The 18,716-nt window shown below is 43.0% G+C and overlaps 1 protein-coding gene across 2 annotated transcripts in view; it reads right to left on the bottom strand.

Moving 5' to 3' along the window:
• Nucleotides 1–18,716, bottom strand: part of LOC142586840 (uncharacterized) — a 74,264-nt gene that overhangs the window by 29,280 nt on the left and 26,268 nt on the right. For both annotated transcript variants that reach the window (XM_075697707.1, XM_075697708.1), the window contains exons 4-6: nt 9,694–9,725; nt 7,412–7,437; nt 3,643–3,824 (exon numbers count right to left, since the gene is read on the bottom strand). In XM_075697707.1, coding sequence (XP_075553822.1) covers nt 3,643–3,824; nt 7,412–7,437; nt 9,694–9,725 — 240 coding nt within the window. The remainder of the gene's footprint in view (nt 1–3,642; nt 3,825–7,411; nt 7,438–9,693; nt 9,726–18,716) is intronic.

Raw genomic sequence — 18,716 nt, 5'->3', positions numbered from 1 at the left:
TTGATCTGTTGTGGATCGATGTTCCCTGAAGCCGCCCTGCAAGGGTTCTAGTATCTTGTTACTTTCAAGAAAATGTACCAGGCGATGGTTAGTAATTTTCTCAAAAAAAAATTCCATAGGCAGCTTGTTAGGGCTATAGGCCTATAGCTGCTGGCCAAAGACCTGTCCTAGCCCTCTTTCAGAATATGGATTATGACTGCTTGCCTCCAGGCTGACGGGATGTAGCTGGCAGAGAATATGGCGTTAAAAAGAGAGAGGAGTGTTTTGTGTGCTTCGGGGTGTAGGTGTTGAATCATCTCGTAAATTATTCGATCGGTTCCAGGAGCTGACAACTATGTAGTGCAGCCTGAAATTCGGCCATATTAAAAGGACGGTTGTAGGATTCATTGCTCTTTACTTTTAGGTCCAGAGGCAGTCTCTCAGCTTGTTGCTGGTATCTGACGAATGCATCGGAGTAATGAATTGAGCTAGAAATGTTTTGAAAATGTGCCCCTAGAGTGTCAGCTTGGTCCTAAAGAGTATTTCCGTGCGTGTTTACTAATGGTAAAGGATGAGTTTGCCGACCTTTGATTTTATTCACTCTGTTCCAGGCTTTTCTTTCATCAGTATAAGAGTTAATGCTAGAAATGTATCTTTGCCAGCTTTCCCTTTGGGCATGGCGCCGCGTTCTTCTACCCTCAGACTTTATTTTCTTGAAAATAATCAAATTCTCCGTAGTTGGAGAGTCTCGAAGGTTGTTCCGAGCTTTATTTTGATTTCTACGCGCTTTCTTGCAGTCATCGTTCCACCATGGAACACGTCGCTCACAGGACGATCCATTTGTTACGGGGATACATATTGACGCCGCATCAACTATGAACGCCGTGAAATATGCCACTGCATCTTCGATAGAAAGATTACAGATATCATTCCAAGTCAAATGTGTCAGCCCCCTGTATCGTGTCCAGTCGGCGCAATCGACTTTCCACCGGGAGACATGTGGAGAGCACTCATCACCTTTTGTTAGTTTTATGACAATGGGGAAATGATCGCTCCCGTAGAGATTCTTAATCACGTTCCACTCCAGATGCGGCAAGAGTAAACTCGATGCGATGCTTAAATCAATGCTTAAAATGTTTTGTTTTCGACACTGTAAAATGTAGTTTCTTTGCCTTTTAGCAAGCAAGCATCTGTAGTGAGGAGGCAGTTTTCAACTAAGCGTCCTCTGGCATCACAACGACGGCTTCCTCAAAGGGTGTTGTGTGCATTAAAATCGCCAACGACGATGTAGGGTTCGGGCAGTTCATAGATAAAGGTGTGAAATTCTGTTTTTGAAAGTTTGGTAGTTCGGGGGGATGTATACAGAGGTAATTATGACCAACTTATTAAAAAGTACCGCACGGACTGCAACTGCCTCTAGGGGTGTTTTAAGCTGTAGTTGCCGGCAAGCAACACCCTTATCTACTATTATTGCCACACCGCCAGACGAGGCGAGGGCGTCATTGTGGTTTTTTCGATAAACCGCATACTGCCGGAGAAAGTTCGTGTGTGAACGATTAGGACGTGTTTCTTGGACACACCGCACCTTTGGACTGTACTTATGTAACAGTTCCTTAATGTCGTCTAGGTTGTGGAGTAAACCCCTGACGTTCCATTGTATTATCTGTGTATCCATAATGTATGTGTTGTGTGCTGTGTGTCTAAGAAATGTAGATTAGGTTATCTCACGAGACCGTTCCAGGCCCCGTGAAACGAAATCTCTATCTTCCGGACGCGCTCCAGGGAGCTGTGCCGTTCCTTGGGCGTCTGAAACGCCGGATTTGTGCTCGTATCCATCACCTCGTCTGGGGCGGTGAATACTGCCCGCGCGGCGGGCACTTTGGCGGGAATGTTGGGCCGATCTGCTTGGGCAGTTGCCGTGGGTCCAACAGGCCCGAGTGTCTGCTGGTCCTCCTTTGCGGGGGCGGGTACAGCGCTGGCTGTTCCAGCCGGGGAGGCTGATGGCGTGACCGCCGTCAAACTATGTGTGACTTGGGCGGCCGCCGAAGGATGTAGCGCTGCCCACCGGCGCGCCCCATCGGTGTAGGATGGACTAGATTAATTGATGGAGAAGCGTTTGCGCGCCTCTTTGAAGGAAAGGTTCATTTTTACTTTGATTTCGATTATTTGTTTTTCTTTTTTCCAGGATGGGCAAGAACGAGAATGTGCGGGCTAATTCCCTTCACAGTTAGCGCAACGGATGGTGGAATTGCAAGTGTTGGACGAGTGCTCATTTGATGCACATTTTGCACAAGTAGTGCGCCCTCGGCAGCTTCGCGAACCGTTCCCGAACCGCTGACACTTGAAGCACCGGCGTGGGTTAGGAATGTATGGCCTTACCCGCGGTTTGCAGTATCCTGTTTCTATTGAGTCTGGTAAGTTGTTAGTTCCAAAAGTGATGTTTATATGCCTGGTTGGTATTTCTTTGTCATCTCGCCTTATTTTTATCCTTTGTACATTAACGACGTTCTGTTCTTGCCATCCTTCTAGTAATTCACTTTCGGTAAGTTCGATAAGGTCGTCTTCCGAGATGACACCGCGCACTGTGTTCATCGACCTGTGTGGTCCTACAGAAACGGGAATGTCCCCAAACGCTACAAGTTTTGAGAGTTTGTCATATTGTCGCTTGTCGCGAACTTGTAGTAGAAGATCGCCACTTCCCATCTTCATTACTTTATAACCTGGGCCTATTGCTTCAGTGATAGATTTAGAGACAAGAAATGGGGATATCATTCGGACTCTCTTCGTTTCGTGCTGACTGTGGACAACGTGGTATTTAGGAAAGGACCCTTTCGGTTGCATGAAAAAGTTGAATTGTTCATCGGTGCGCCCCCTCTTCAGGGAGCGATCAGGTAATAGGGGAAAAGCTTCAGCCATGAAAATTGGAAAATTCGGCGGCGATGGTGGCCACCCACCACCGAGCCCAACAAGGGGACGCTACAAGATTGGAAGCCTGCAGACGACAGCCATGCATCGCCACTATAACCTAATATAAAATGCCCAAGGTTAGATAATTACACCACGTTAACCCTTGCCACACAGAATACGGAAGTGAGAAGAAGTGAAGAGAAGACAGGAAAGATAAAAAGGCTAGAGAGGAAGACGAAGACTGAAGAGGAGGACAGGAAAAGGCGACCGCCGATTTCCTCCAGGTGGGTCAGTCTGGAGGTGCCGTCTATGTGAAGCCGAAGCCAAAGAGGTGTGTTGCCTCTGCAGGGGGGCCTTAAAAGTCCACACACCCAGCATCGGCTCAACCCCCAGGTCCCCCTTTCCCCAGACACGGCTAAGCCGCGCACGGCTACACGCGGGAGGGGCCGACCCTCGACTGCTTGGGTACGTGGTGTCGCAACACACCAAACGCCTGCTGACGCAGACGCCGCTGCGGGGATGTTTTTTAATTATTTTTTTATTAACGGGACCTTGCCATGCGGATAATGTGTATTTCTTTGGACATTCCTAAATAGATATTAAGAGTTAAGTCATCATCAGACTGGCTACGCCCACTGCTGGACAAAGGCCTCTCCCATACTTCTCGAGATACCCCAGGTCATGTGCTAATTGTGGCCAAGAGCACATGACCAGAACACCGCAAGAGTGAAGTATTTACAAAATGCATCTACTTACGTTCTTCCGTGTACCACCCACTCGTAGAAGAAATTATAGTCGTAATCATAATTGGATATGCTGCCGTGTTTTGATCGATTCAGCTGGTATTTTTCGTATTTAATACAAGAGTGTTCAGTGTCGAGAAAACTGCCGTTAGAATTTCTTTTATATATCCATATCTTTTCGGTAGTATCCAGCATCTAAAAAAATACAAGTGACTATATATATTTGACATACCTGTAAGAAGCAGATTCTGTTTAATTGAATCACGCAGTTGTAACATTGGGCAGAAGCACGCGTGGGCAAATAAAATATCCTTGCTAGATTACCGTGTAAACTACTTGTTTCTGAAAAAAAGTGGGCCTACTTTCCTTTAAATTATAGGTTACTGAAGCAGTATTTATTGCTCCGAAGTGAGCTGTGTAAAGCTCCCCACTTTTTGTTTTTGTCTACGGAGATTCTGTTTAAATTAATCACGCAGCTTTAACATTGGGCAGAAGCACGCATGGGCAATTAAAATATCCTTGCTACATTACTGTATAAACTACTTGTTTCTGAAAAAAAGTGGGGCTACTTTCCTTTAAATTGTAGGTTACTGAAGCAGTATTTATTGCTCCGAAGCGAGCTGTGTAAAGCATCCCACTTTTTGTTTTTGTCTACGGACTTTGAAAATTAAGCCGTGCGTGGTAACGTGATAATGAGGGTAAACAAATTGAAAAACATCTTCGCAAATAAAGAGAAATAAGAGAGAATAAAACTGGGAGCAATGTAGTTAAGAGAATTAGTTGTCACAGGCACGTAAAATGTATTTAGACCATCAGTGCAAAACCTTAAGGCTTCTCCAAAGCTGTTTCAAATATCTATGGGCAATGAGTGATTTTTTCTCGACTAGTTATTTTCACAACCAACTTAATAAAATTTCTTACCTCATGTCAATTGCCTGAATTAGCAGCTCTGTTTAAACACTAGAGTGAACGACACTCATACAGCTACAAGACACAGAGTGCAATAATATCTCGTCATGTGACACCTTCGAACTGTTCGTCGTCATTTGCTATTCATCAAATACATCACCGAAACAGCCTGAAGCCCGCTCATAGCACGTTGCTGCGTAGGTGCCGCACGTTAAACAGCTGTAACTTTAACTTGAGAGACTACAGAGTACGGAACGAAAAAAAAATTTAATTATGGGGTTTAACGTGCCAAAACCACTTTCTGATTATGAGGCATGCCATAGTGGAGGACTCCGGAAATTTCGACCACCTGGGGTTCTTTAACGTGAACCTAAATCTAAGTACACGGGTGTTTTCGCATTTCACCCCCATCGAAAGGCGGCCGCCACGGCCGGGAAGTGCGGAACGACGACTGAATGTGTAAGTAGTAGTAATTTTTTTTTCTTTGGTGGGGGTATATCAGAAGGAACGCCGCTGAACGAGCACAGATAATGACTCAACAGATTCAAGTAATTATCGGTGTGTTGTCAGTAGCTTCAATGAATCTATTTTGAATGTTACCAAATAGCTCAAATAGAGTAAAATGCGGAAGTAATAAATCCTACCGGGTTTATTTTCGTAAATGTAAGCAAGTGTAGCACACTAAGGGGTATAACGCAAAGGAAGCAACAATTTAGTTCTCGACAAAGTATAAAGAAGTGTTGTATCGGCCAGTTTTTTGTGTTTGTCCATCGTGCTGGCTGCTATATCATATATTTTTGTAGCAATGTCTGCTATTTTAGCGTTTTTTCTGGAAATTATTCCGGCGAAAAATAGTGTACGACTGGTATGGGCAGATAAAGCATTGATAATAAATAAATGTATATAAAATAAATAAGAATAAATAACATAAGAGAACTGGGAGGGTGGTAGTCATCTTTGTGTTTTTTCCTGCGTCTCTAACCTTAATTTCTTCTCTTTGATTCATTTCGTAACGTGCACCATTTTTTCCCATAGACTCCTTTGTATTCCTCCATAAATATTCCCTTTTCTGAATACATGCAATCGTTTTGCTTCATTGGCCCACCTCGTGGTTCATATTTTCATGTTTAGCACCGCGCTAAGCCTGTGGTAAAGACCTAAAATATCCTGCACGTGTGCGATATACATAAGCCTAGAATGACGTTCGAGCAGGCTCAGTGCATCGTAAGTTTCCGGCGAGCTGGCGGTCGTCCGGCTTGTTTCATACGTTCTGGTGTTCTCGCTCGCACGTTCAACACCCAGTCCACTTACGCACTACGCTCTTTAGGCAAAAAAGACGTCCTTGGGAATCAAAATTTGGTCCCACTTCGTCAACTTTGTCGTAACAGGGATGTCGCTGGAGTCAGTATTTCAACAAGACAATTTTGCACTGGTTATGACCACAACTTTTCTTGTCGCCTTGGGGTCGTCAGGGAGAAGCAACGACCAATACGTTTGTTCTAGCGAGGTCCCCTGGTACACCATATCGACGATTTCAAGTCCCTATCTTCATGCCTTGTACTCCTTAAAAAGTGCTTTGGCTGCCTTGTTCTGGTCCGAGTTGTTTTACCTGCTGTGAAGCTGCAGCATGTTGCAATTACACTAAAGAGAGGACCATCTGATCCGTATTAGTAAGCAACATTTCTCCAGTGCCAAAAAAGCTGCCGTTACGTCAAGCAGGTGCTTGTCAAGTGAGACAAGACGCAAAAACAAAATACGGGTAGCGACGCTGTTTCGAATCTCATGCGCCAGCCGCCGTAAAGTCAGGGAAGTTGACGCCGTCTGCTCGGGTCTAGTAAAATTTTTGTGGGTTAACTTTGACTATCTCGTAATTTAAAAAAGCGCCATAGGCTGAACATTCGTAGTTTTCGTAATTTTTTACTGAAGCACGGTGGTTGAAATGGACAGAGGCACTTTGCAATAAGTGACCTTTCACTCACTTACGCCGCAATATTTAGGAAAAAAAAACAATGATATGAATTTTCACCTCTAATATTAAGCCTCTTAACTCCAAATGAGAAAAAGTAGGGTGAGTGGAGAATGTTTTATCAATGTAATCTGATTTAGTGCTTCTCATTACTGTTCCTTCAAGTTAGTCGCTGTGGTCATCGTTCTCGATAGTGTTGGTGCCATTAAAGAGACCGTGGAAATGGGGCCACGAGAATATCACGCAAAAAGCGGTCAGTGATGCTGAAACCGAACCTTTGGCCATCTCCAGCGCACTATAAATGTACATTGACCTTTCGTGTTACATTGCCCCGGCACCCCGATAAAATTTACATGCCGACAGCAGTAAGCGGAAATACATTTCCTGAGAGTATTTGTAGAGCAGGTCTAAGGACTAAAACCACAACAGCGACGGCAAGGTCTAGAAAGGAAACCGTTATGTGGTATTCCGAGAGTCTTTTAATCCTCTTCTGCACATCTCAGAAAGCTGTACGTACCATATATGACTAAAATATCGTCTGAAAAACATAATGACCCCTCTCCAATTTGGTTGCACTAGTAGCACATTACTTTGCCACAGGGGTCAAACTTATTGCCCTTTCTTCTATGGCGGGGTAAATTTTTCGGCATTTATGTCGCTTCTGACTAAAGTGTAGTATAATAAGGTTGCCAACAAAATCCTGTCTCATTTTATTCTTCCTCTTGTGAACTGAAACGCAGGAAATATTTGTGTGCTCATTTTCTTCAGCTGATCGAACTATACGAGCCAGCGTCTGAACTAACATATGGAAAAAAGTCTTCAGATAGTGTGTTCTTGCGACTTTATAGTTATATAGATCAGCGGGAGGAACATTACTGGCATCTTACACAAAATAAAACATACTCACACCAAGAAGTTGGCGTCCATCACTTCCTAAAGGAAACAGTGGCGAAATTGTGTTAGCAAATGAGAAAAAATTAGGGAACAAGAAGACGTCAAAAAAAACAGCAGCACTCATCACACCAACTTCATCCACACGAGTTGTAAGTTTCTTATTGAAAAAGACATGAAAATTATCAGGCAAAAGTGAACATCGACAGTGAATGTAGTAGGAGAGATAACTATTAGGTTGTTATTGAAGGAGTTACTTTACCAAGTAAAAAAATTCACACCATGATTGTCATACATGCAGTATTTGTTTGAACCTACAGATTAACTCCCTGTCCCGAAAGCGAAGCTTACGAACAGCTGCCTACGTGCTCGCTATCATCCTTCTTGAAATTCTTTAGGGACTCTAGTCATGCTATGCAGGTTCCTAATTGAAGTAAATCTACGTTAAACTAATGGGCAAGTTTGTTCCCAAATATTGCACGAAAGATCTGATTCATCAGATGTCAGAAATAATTATCACATGACCTCAGCTTATGAAATAACTAATGACTAATCATGAGAAGCCAACAAACACTGACACCAAGGACAACATAGGGGAACTTACTCGTGCTTAATAAATGAAGTGAAGAAATGATACATTAATGGAAATTAAAGTGGATGAAAAAACAAATTGGCGCAGGTGGGAACCCAACCCACAACCTTCGCATGCGGCGGCTGTGGGTTAAGCACAAGTAAGTTCCCCTATGGTGTCCTTGGTGTCAGTGTTTGTTGGCTTGTCATGATATGACTAATAAAAATCGGGCTCCTCGGTTAACCCCCTTTCTTCTCGTTTATTACATAACGAGGGTCTCGAATCGGGCAACATTGATGCCTTCAGGTAGCATGCGTGGGTTTATTGACCAGTTGCCTTCAGCCAAAAAGATCACGTTCTCATGGCGCCTGCGGCAAAAAGGAATTTCCAAGTCAGCTGCCAAGGTCTCTGAGTGGTGGCGCTGGCTAACACTGCCAAGGTTCTACTAGGACACATAAATACCCCAAAAAGCGTATAGAGAGAACGCCGCGGTAGCTCAATTGTAGAGCATCGCACGCGACATGTGAAGGTTGTGGGCTCGGTTCCCAACTGCGGCAAGTTGTTTTTTTATCCACTCTAATTTCCATTAATGTATCGTTTCTTTACTTCATTTATTAAGTACAAGTAATTTCCCCTACGTTGTCTTTCGTATAAGTGTTTGTTGGCTTCTCATGATATGACTAATAAAAATCGGGCCCCTAGGTTAACCCCCTTTACTCTCGTTTAATACTAATGGTAGGTATCTGAATAACTTCTGCAAGTATAGCAATAAAGTACGCACTATTCACAATGCTTAAGTAATGCTTCGGTGACCACGAACTCACGTATGGCTCTACACCTTATAAGATCAACGTCATAAAACGCTTATTGCACTTCAGAGCCAGAAGGCCTGCACATACCTGCCCCAAAAGCTAACTATCACTTCCTGGCGCTCCCTACTCTTTGGCAGTTAGACACCCGCTCCTGGAAATGTACTAGAGTGATTGTTGAATGCAAAAACCAATGCGTGGCGTGCTGCTCGTGTAACGTTGGTGACCTCAACTGCAAACAGTTTATCGCCAAGCTCCCCCGCCCCTCAAATCTATACAACACTTTGTACTCCAACAGAAAGTGAAACCGAAGAAATTAATGTTTGAAACACATGCACAGCACATGTCCTTTTTGTCTGATCTTCTAGGGCTTCATTTGCAGATTGGGAATTGCACATTCACTACCGAGAAATTCCCAACACAACATTATCCTGTACAAACTGACTTCGTAAACATTGTGTTTATTTTCAACAAGGATAAACTGTGAAAGGTTAATTATTATTGAATGCCACAGTGGGTTATCGGTTATGACGCTTTTCTGCTCCGCACGAGGTTGAGGGTATCACTGCCACCCGCTTCCTAACTCTGACGACGGCAGAATAGAGGTGCTTCTTTCGCAATGTTGCTTTGATTGAGTTTTTAAACAATACTTTTTACATCGTCTCTTCGTTCAAATTTGTTGATTTGGTCAGTTAGACCCATTGCTTTCAATAGGAGGACTCTCAACTGGTCCCGAACTTTTAACGTATTTATGTAAACCCAAATTAACAAAAGCTGTCAAGGGGAAAAACGTTTTTGACACTGCCTTATCAGTGTCTTACTGTTTCTACCAGCAAAACCATACAGTGATTCAGCATGTTCAGCAGCATTGAGCAGTGATTCAGCATGATGCAGCATGGACATAAGCATCAAACTTACGTCCACTCCTTGTGTGGTCCAGTGAAAATCCGCTATAGAGAAAAGAAAGCAGATATTTTGGGGTGATATCACGAGGTACTTTCACTGTAGTCGAAGCTATTCTCACAAAATATTTTGGTTTGAGTCATTAGCACAGCCGGTTAGGTGCGACATGTATAACTTCTTTTTTAAGTTCTTCCCTTAATACATCGCTGCCGAGAATTTTCGATAAATGCGGCTTAACAAAGGACTTAGGCTCATTTCAGTCCCTTCATTCCTGCTATAGAATCAGCTACAAAGCTTTAACTTCACGCTTATGGTTTCGCGTCTTTTATTGTAGCCACTATTTTCTGCTTCATCGCTAATCAAAGCGCTCTAGTCCGAGCTAATTGCTCGGACTAGAGCGCTTTCATCTTGTTTCGTCTCTGAAAATACTCGCGCAATACATCGATTACATGCCCTTGTCACCAAGAATATAGGTAAGCCGTTTCAAATATAGGCAAGCAGCACGCAATTAAGGCTATCTGATTTATGTGCTGCAGCATGCACATATCCTCCGGAGGTTTTAATATTTTTTACGTATTACTACTGATTACTTTGCTTACTGACACATTATCTTTTTCTTGGCGGGCTAGTGAACGTTACTTTTAGTTTTCAACTACTAGTCGATGCAAAGCACTAAAGTAGACATTCCCCACAATCAGAGGCGCCATCTGAAAATTAATCCACTCCCTAAAAACATGCACCCCGAATTCCACAAGGAAAGGAGGGCCGAGTGGTCCAAAGCCCTATATCAGAAATTCCACGCCTTCGAAGACGTAGTCTATGTCGACGCAGCAGAATACATAGAACGCAACTGTATGTCCCTTGCAGTGGTGGACTCCTCAGGTGAAATACGCGCTGGTGGTTCAATCTGCACCAGAAGCTCTGAAAAAGCGGAAGAGGCGGCTATGGCTCTGGCAACAGCCTCCATACATTGTCATTGCATTATTAGCGATTCCAGAGCAGCAGTACGCAATTTTGCAGAAGGTCGGATCTAGGCTCCCGTAAAACACATACTAGACACCAACCAACACCCACGACCAATCCAAATGATTTGGGCACCAGCACACTCCTCACTACCCGGCAACGCTGCCGCCCACAAAGCCGCTCGAGGACTTGCCAACCGAGCCCCCGGACGGCTCACGCTAGGATCAGTGAGGTATCGCATGGTCACTTACCAGGAAATAACTCAGCACTAGAGGTTAGCCAGGGCTGTGTACCCGCCAGCACTTAAATCGCTCAACAAGCGACAAGACGTAGCTTGGAGCCGACTTCAGACAAACATCTACCCCAACTCCGTAGCCTATCACCTCTACTAACCGGACCAATACACTAATACATGTAACGATTGTCAGAAAAAAGCGGATCTGTTCCGTATGATGTGGTCGTGCCCAGCAGAAAATCACCCAAATCGAGAAATAAGTAATACTGAGCAGTGGGAGGCCGTGTTGCTCATCTCCGACCCTGAGCTGCAGGCCAAGGTCATCAAAAGAGCTGAAGAAGCCGCCCGGGTACAGGCGTTCGTGGCTGCCTAACAACAAGGGCATCCGTCAATACCTTGTTTTCTAATAAAGTCTTTACTCACTCACTCACTCTAAAGTACTGATTTATTTTTACACGCATTCCGAGACATTCCCAATTCATGTGCGCAGCGCCCGTAAAGTAATGTCGGCAAATCCTTCATTCTTTCACGCACTGAACCTATTTACTGCTATAGTAGCAAGTTCTCACATCTTTGATATGTAACAACGTCGTCCTCGTTTGCTACAGCAATACTTGTAGATCCTGACATCCCAAACGCACACCTCTCTGATGATCCGTGTAGCACCCAAAACCTTGCACATACTTCCAAGCTAAATAGCCAGTTTTAAAATGGCGCACTCAAGGAAACGTATGCACCGCATGTGGGAACACAAAACAAACCATTGTCCTCAAGGCGCATGTTCCGCGCGGTACTGGGTTTGTATGGACTTTCTACACATGTTAATATGCACAAATTGACGATTCTGCCACAGGTAATGTTTAGGTACGCTATAAATTGCCGTTCTCAAACATTGCGGTGCCTGTGGCTCCCGCTTTAGAGCAAATTGATTTGGTGGCTGCGTTCTCCATACAACTAATTGCTAAGTGTTGAAATAAGCTCAAACTTCCACCGAAACATCCTGATTATCACGATACGAGCACCTAGTGCCTCCACTTTCTCAAATGAAGCCTGAAGAGTGTCTCAAGAGAAGCAACAGGATGTTAATGAATTTTCTTGGCTTGGACATCTTTCGCAGGAGGCACCAGAAGGCGCCCTGCCTTATTATGCTTCCTTAAAGTTTGCGCACCCGTACGCTAAACAAACGATGTTCAATGGGCACACACCTTATCAAAATGCAAATTGGTTGCCTTTAACTTACGTAAGGAGCCGAATGCTGCTTTTAATTCTCTAATATTTTTTAACTGCCTCAGGAGCATTCTGTAGTAACATTTACCATAAATATGACTTCCAAGCACAATGGTGGTGCAGTGCAATACCGTGCCGATGGAACACCAACCAAACCGGTCTTATGAGCCACTGGGGCGCGTATGCGCGTTTGCGGACGTTGAACCTCCTAATGTGCTGCCATTTATCAGATGCAGCAACAACAGCAGCTTTGTATGCTTTTCTGTTACTGGTGAGCCGAGGGCAGGTATTTTATCGTGATATATTATCTTATTAAGCAGAGCAGGAGCGCTTACTGGCCGCTTGTGGGTGGAAGTGATGTGCCGTACAGGCTGGTTTGCCGGGTCTTGGAGTGCATGCAACGAAATAAATTTGCTAGTGGTGTAGGGCGAACTCTGCGATTTAATTGTCCAGAGACGAGGGTAAAGCCACCGACAAGACGTCTTCCTGACGACGCGGTGATAGCAACGATGATGCCTGCAAGCAGGCCAGCAGTTGGGCAAACATGTTTATCAAGAAAAAGACCGCATCTTGAATCTGCCGCTTCACCAAGATAACTTCCTACGTTACATTGACCCAGAAATGAGACCGAAAATTCCACGACCACTTCCTCGACACTTAGAGACATTGTACCATCGTCTTCGACTGAATGTGGCATACACGAACAATTATCTGTACAGCATAGGACTTACCACTAACCCATACTGTGATAACTGTCGCAACTTAGAGACAATTGAGCACATATTACTAGAATGCCCCGCGTACCGCGACGAGAGACAATTTTTTGAGCACCAAATGGACATGATTTGCCACGAACCGTTAACGTTACCGAGCATCTTAGGTCCAATGCCCGGCCCTTCAAACCAGCGACGGGTTTTGGATTTATTGTTCAATTACCTGACAGAAATTGGTCAATTAGGAAAGCTTTAAAAATTGCATCTTTCCTATACAAAAGCTTAAGTTTACCCGCCATGTCACCTGTAAATATTAGTATCAGGTCCACTCGGACATTTCATATTTACTTTTATCCTTTTTTTCTCGAACTCTTTTCTGGAATCTTTTAATCCCATTCCCCATCCCTATACAGAGTAGCATGCCAGCAGTTATATACGCGCCGGCAAAATTCTCTGTTTTTCCAATAAAGAGCCCTCTCTCTCTCTCTTGAGATTTAGCATGTAGCCTGTAACTGAAAGCTACGTGACTTAATATATCTCGTGATTGCAGTTGCTTGGTGCGATCTGCTGATTCAGCGGTGCTATCATAAGGACGGCCGCAAACGTCCTCGTCAGCTTATTGTGTAGTAATAATGACATCTCAAACCCTCTTAGAAGGTATAACTGCTTTCGTAGTAAAATATTGCTTAGCAGTGCAGAGCCGAATAGGTGCCTAAAGAAGTAAACCTATTTCGCGGGGGCACAGGGTGAAGTGTGGCGTTCTTATGCACTCTAAGAACAAGGGAGTGTATCGCAGGAGTGAAAGGGCCAATTTACTCTTCAAAGCATTGTTTTACTTTCGCAAAATGTCGAGTGTAGTTAAATGCATTGTTCACTCCGTCAGCAAGGAGAGACTGAAATGTTCTTTTCACTCTGCTCTTCTGAGAAACGCATCAGTAATTAATATTTTAGGCTGAATAAGACAGCTGTTTTTGCTCGTGTTTTGAAATGGTGGGATTTCATGTCTCGTTTTGTTTCTCGTGTTGCGGTTTTCGAGCGCGGTGCGAATATGAAAATTACTTATGTGTGCGAACTCAGTGAGTTGTCAAGCGACGAGTTATGCATCGGAATTTATTAAAACGGCTACTGTGTGGAATTACAGTTTCAGGGGCGTTTTGCGTAGGCTTACTCTTTTGGACATGCCTGTACATTTGCTAAGATGAGTTGGCACTTCAGAATTATGTCGTATGAGCAGTTAAATCGCTTTTCCTCTGCAGGTTACAAGCGTAATCCGTGCAGTTTGCTACTGCATGACAGACTGTAATGTACTTATCGCTTTAATATTTTTAGTGGAGGAATAAAGTATCAAAATGAGACGTTGCCTCAATAATGTGTTACCCGTCGTCTATTATAAACATAACAAAGAGTTGGTCTAACAAAATAATAACTAAGGTCTAACTGCAACTTTTATATGCCTTCAAGAATGTAAAATGCTAGATTTCAAACTGCAGCAATAGGCCAGTCTGTCGAAAATGAACTCCATTGCGCAGCTCACAAATGAAAATAACTTCATGCCTTTCAGTAAGGAGTACCAGTTCTGTCTCGTTCGGAAAGACTTCTCCGATGCATGAAACAGGAAGCCGAGACCGTGAACTGTTTGTTGTACCTCTCTCCGGACGCGGCTAGTGAATCCGCGGTAAGCACTGAAAGTTTTTCATTTTCTTATTTTCTTTTTCTTTCCCACAACTTTTAAGTGCTGTTCAATTCCGCGGAAAATATATCATGTATCTTGACGCTCTCGTGGCCGCTTGCGTACGGGAGACTCCGAAACCACAATGTTAGAACAATTGAGAAATGCAATGCCGTGCCACCTGCCTCGATCATCAAAACCCGTATACCGAGGATATTTCAAGCATGCTTTCAGGAATTTGAGATATAATAAATGGACCTAAACTGTCCCTACCCACATGCCTCGCGCTGGCTTTCTAATGAGAGCCCCCTCACCCCCCTCCCAAAAAAAATTGTAGCGCTAAAGGTAGTTTGTTAGTCTTCAAGGAAGAGTTGTTAGTCTTGAAATGTGAGTAAGTTTTTCATAAAAAGCCTTGTTGCCCTTTATTATAGGCACGTCCAGTCATATCCATTGAACTGCAGGACCATATTTTTATCCCTACTGAGCATCATGTTTGCAGATATGATCCTCAAAATATGGCTTGAGCAGTGGCACAACGTGAGATGGTGCGGGGGGCACACTGGGCACGTGCTTAGGATGTGTCACAAGTGGTGTTTGTGACACAGCAGACTAATCACAGACATATGGCATGTGACAATGACCATTATTCTATTTATTAGTAGGAGTAATGTAACATTGATGCTCAACGTGAATGAAATGTTTTTTTCTTTTTTCTTTAAATATAACTGTTGAAGTTAGTGTAGCAGTTAACTACTGCAGTCATTTAGATGTTTCGCAGGCATTTCCATAAAATTTCAATAAAGAGACTAAGAGCTAACGCATTTATCTTGTGCTTCTTGACTGTCTTCATGTTGTTTTACACCATGTCCTCGTGCTGACTTTTGCACACGACATTTTTCAGGCGCCCGCTTTATATAACGCAAGAAGACAGCTGCAGAGACACAACGATATCAAAGAGCCTGCCCAACACGACTCCACAGGATGCAAAGGAGCGCACTCCCAAGAATTAAAGTACACTGCTATGCAATTTGGACCAGAAAACTAGCATGTCGTTGTATGGGATGGGCCATTTAACTAATTGTGACCAAAACTTTTACTATACAATATGTCCCACAAAGATGAAATTACTTACATGCTCTAGGCAGTCATCTTAAAGGGACACTAAAGCGAAACAATAAATCAGTTTAGACTAATGAAGCAATGTTTGAGAACCCTGCAGGCAGTCATTTATTAAAAAATAGTTTGAATATTAGATGAGAAAATGAAGGTCCAAGTATCAGTATTTGAATTTCGCGCCGAAACCCCAGCGCCGGTACTTCAGCGTGACGTCAGGGATTCCAAAGTATGTTTTCGCATTTGGGCCGCGTTGGCTGAATAAAGGTTCCTGAAAGTTGCCATGTTTAATGTTCGGTTCCTTTAGAACACAATGTAGTCGATCTATACCGCTATATATAATTAGTAGGCCCTAGAAGATGCCATAAAATCCAAGACGTCAGAGCCCCCAGGTGCGGGAACTTAAGTAGGGGTTGCCACCCACATTTCGTTCTTGCGCTTTTTCTGGCTTACCAAACGTCTTATCGTTGTAAGAGTGGTGTTTTTGGTGTTTTAGAACGGTAATTTACTGATGCTGATGAAATCATTTGTCACTTTAGTGTCTTTCTAATATGGTATTTTTTTTGTAATGTCTGTGATGGGAAAGTCAAGATTAAGTATGCTTTCTGGAGAGAAACACATAGGAGGAAGTGTCATTGAAAAGTTAGAAATGTGCGTTTTTTTAGCAAAGCTGATTAGTTTTCTTAGAAGTTACCGCTTTTTGTCTTGCCTCTTAACAGATATATCCGTGTGACAAAAAAAAACGAGTGGTGCAATACCATTGCAGATTTGCTTAGTGACATAATACATACTTGCAATAAGCCCGGTGCCTGTGCTCACTATAAAAAGCAACACCTCATCCTTGGTTAGCAGCTGCTGCCATAAATTTAACAGCTCGCAATGCACGGGTGGAAATACAAACCACTGTGATTCTGTATTTTATAGGCTGACTTGAAGCAGACAGATCTTATGCCTTTTCTTTTATCTGTTCTTCACACCTAATTTTAGAAGTATGGCTTCCTCTTATGTTCCAGAAAGGGGAAGCATTGGGGGCACAGTACTCCAGAAGTCATTGTCGTTTGCGGGCATTCTCACGAAACCAGCTCATTAGAACCACTCGAAGTTCCCGAAGTGGGAGCAGCGCCTTCAATTGTGTGCACCGTGATGCACAATTTACGTTCTAACAGAGTCGTTTGCAATTGAAAAACTAATTTGGAACACGTAAAGGTGTGGTTTCCTCTGTGAAATAGTCATAGGGGTGCTTCTATCAGGTATTTGAGATTTTGATTAGGGTGACGCCATCTACTTGCCAGCCAAGTATGCTAGTGGAGGCAGGTATGTATTCAATGCAAAGAACTGCATGGAGCACTCGCTCAACAATTGGCGAATGTGAACATATAGTGTATATCAAGAAAAAGCCCCTTAGTCTGATAGTTCTTGCAGACGTAACTTTTATAAGTCATAATAAAATTCAAGCATTTTTGTTCATAGTAAATTTCTCGATTTAATATAGAGTGCACAGTGAAGCACTGTATTAGCTTTCCCAGACATATATATATTTGTTTTGAGACGAAGATACGATTCTGTCAAGCGCGATAATTTTTCTTACTTGAGCTTACTTTAACCCCTTCATTAGGAAAAAAAGATTTGGTTTCCGGTAGTTGGTTCATTGTCCAAGTATATGCATAGCACATGCAAAATCCACGAACATCGAAGAGATATATAAAACAGGATGGTGTCTTTCCTAAATGATGATTTGCTTCTTTGTCCTTTTCGTGCACTGCTCTGCCTGTACTTATGCTTACGTCGCCTTTGATACATTATATTTATCACGTGAGATTTTTGGTTTTCCCCTGAAACCATGCTTTGCTTTAGTTAGATTGCAATTGAACTAGTCGCAATAATTGATCATGTAAATATGCAAGCTGCTCCTAGAAGTATGCCTTTCATAGCGTAATGTGGATTGAAAAGCTTTTCAAGCGTAATGTGGATTGGAGCGTAATGTGGACAAGCGTGATGTGAATTGAAAAGGGCATTTGATACGCAAGATTTTAACGCCAATGTTCCTTGCAGTTTCATACTCATTTGTTACATACTAAATAATATTGTACATTTAATTTTGCTCATTTGTGAGAACGTGTAACGAATGAATCCCAGCAGCACCAGGAAACAACTTTCATGAGGACGCCAACCGAATAGGAAATATGATAAGCCTCTGTACCGCTTTTAAACCGGGCGGGATATTGCAGCAGAACGAAAGCAAGGCACGTTTAGCAACAATGGGGTGCTGCCCATGCATGAATAACTTTATGTGAAATATTTACCACCAAAGCTAGACTTGCGGCCTCACATCAGAATCTACTTCATTTCTAAATGCACTGTACTCTCAGTCAGCAACATCCATACGATGCACCGGACGTTAAAAATTAGCTGCTGTCTTAAAATATGGCACAAAAAAGTTTCTTCCACAATTTATTTACGTTACCAGCTCCATGTTTAACAGCTCAATTGGTAACCTCTGCCATATAAGTGCATGCATTTTGTGCTAGAAATACGTTTACTGGCCAGTAATGTGGCGCATATTTTTCTGCGATCGCAGTGTCAATACTTTCCGAGTTTGCGCGCGTTTGTTCTGTGTTTAACTTTTCATTGTATACTTTAGTTTTGAAAAGACGGAGCCAATTGGAAATAAAGGATATTGCTGCACTGTAATATTGATAAAGCTGTATGAATATACTTACGTTTTATTACAAGATGTGTTGTAAAGTTCATGGGCGTTATTGTGATCTAAATTTATGTGTGCGTCAGTATGTTTCTAAAATTATTATTAGCATTGGGACTGATTTTGAGTAACTCGGCGGGTACAGATTACACCCAGTTCACCAAGCACAAGTGCAGGAGCTGCTTATAAAGGAATCAAATATTAGCCAATGTATGTATTGTGAATCCCTTCTAACGTGACCATGGCGGTACAACGTGAGCGCTTTCACACTATTGGGAAGAGTACTAGCACTCTGTTCTAAAGGTGCACAGCCTCCCTGTTAGGACTACAATCACAATCTTACGGGGCGTAGAAGTTCTGGGTTTGGAGGAGCAGAAGTACTCAGTTTGGAGGAGAAGAATCACTCGGTCTGGGGGT

The sequence above is a fragment of the Dermacentor variabilis genome, chromosome 7 (assembly GCF_050947875.1).
Source record: "Dermacentor variabilis isolate Ectoservices chromosome 7, ASM5094787v1, whole genome shotgun sequence".
Lineage (NCBI taxonomy): Eukaryota > Metazoa > Arthropoda > Arachnida > Ixodida > Ixodidae > Dermacentor > Dermacentor variabilis.
The sequence above is the reverse complement of the archived record's forward strand: the minus strand, read 5'-3'. Positions and strand labels throughout refer to the sequence as shown.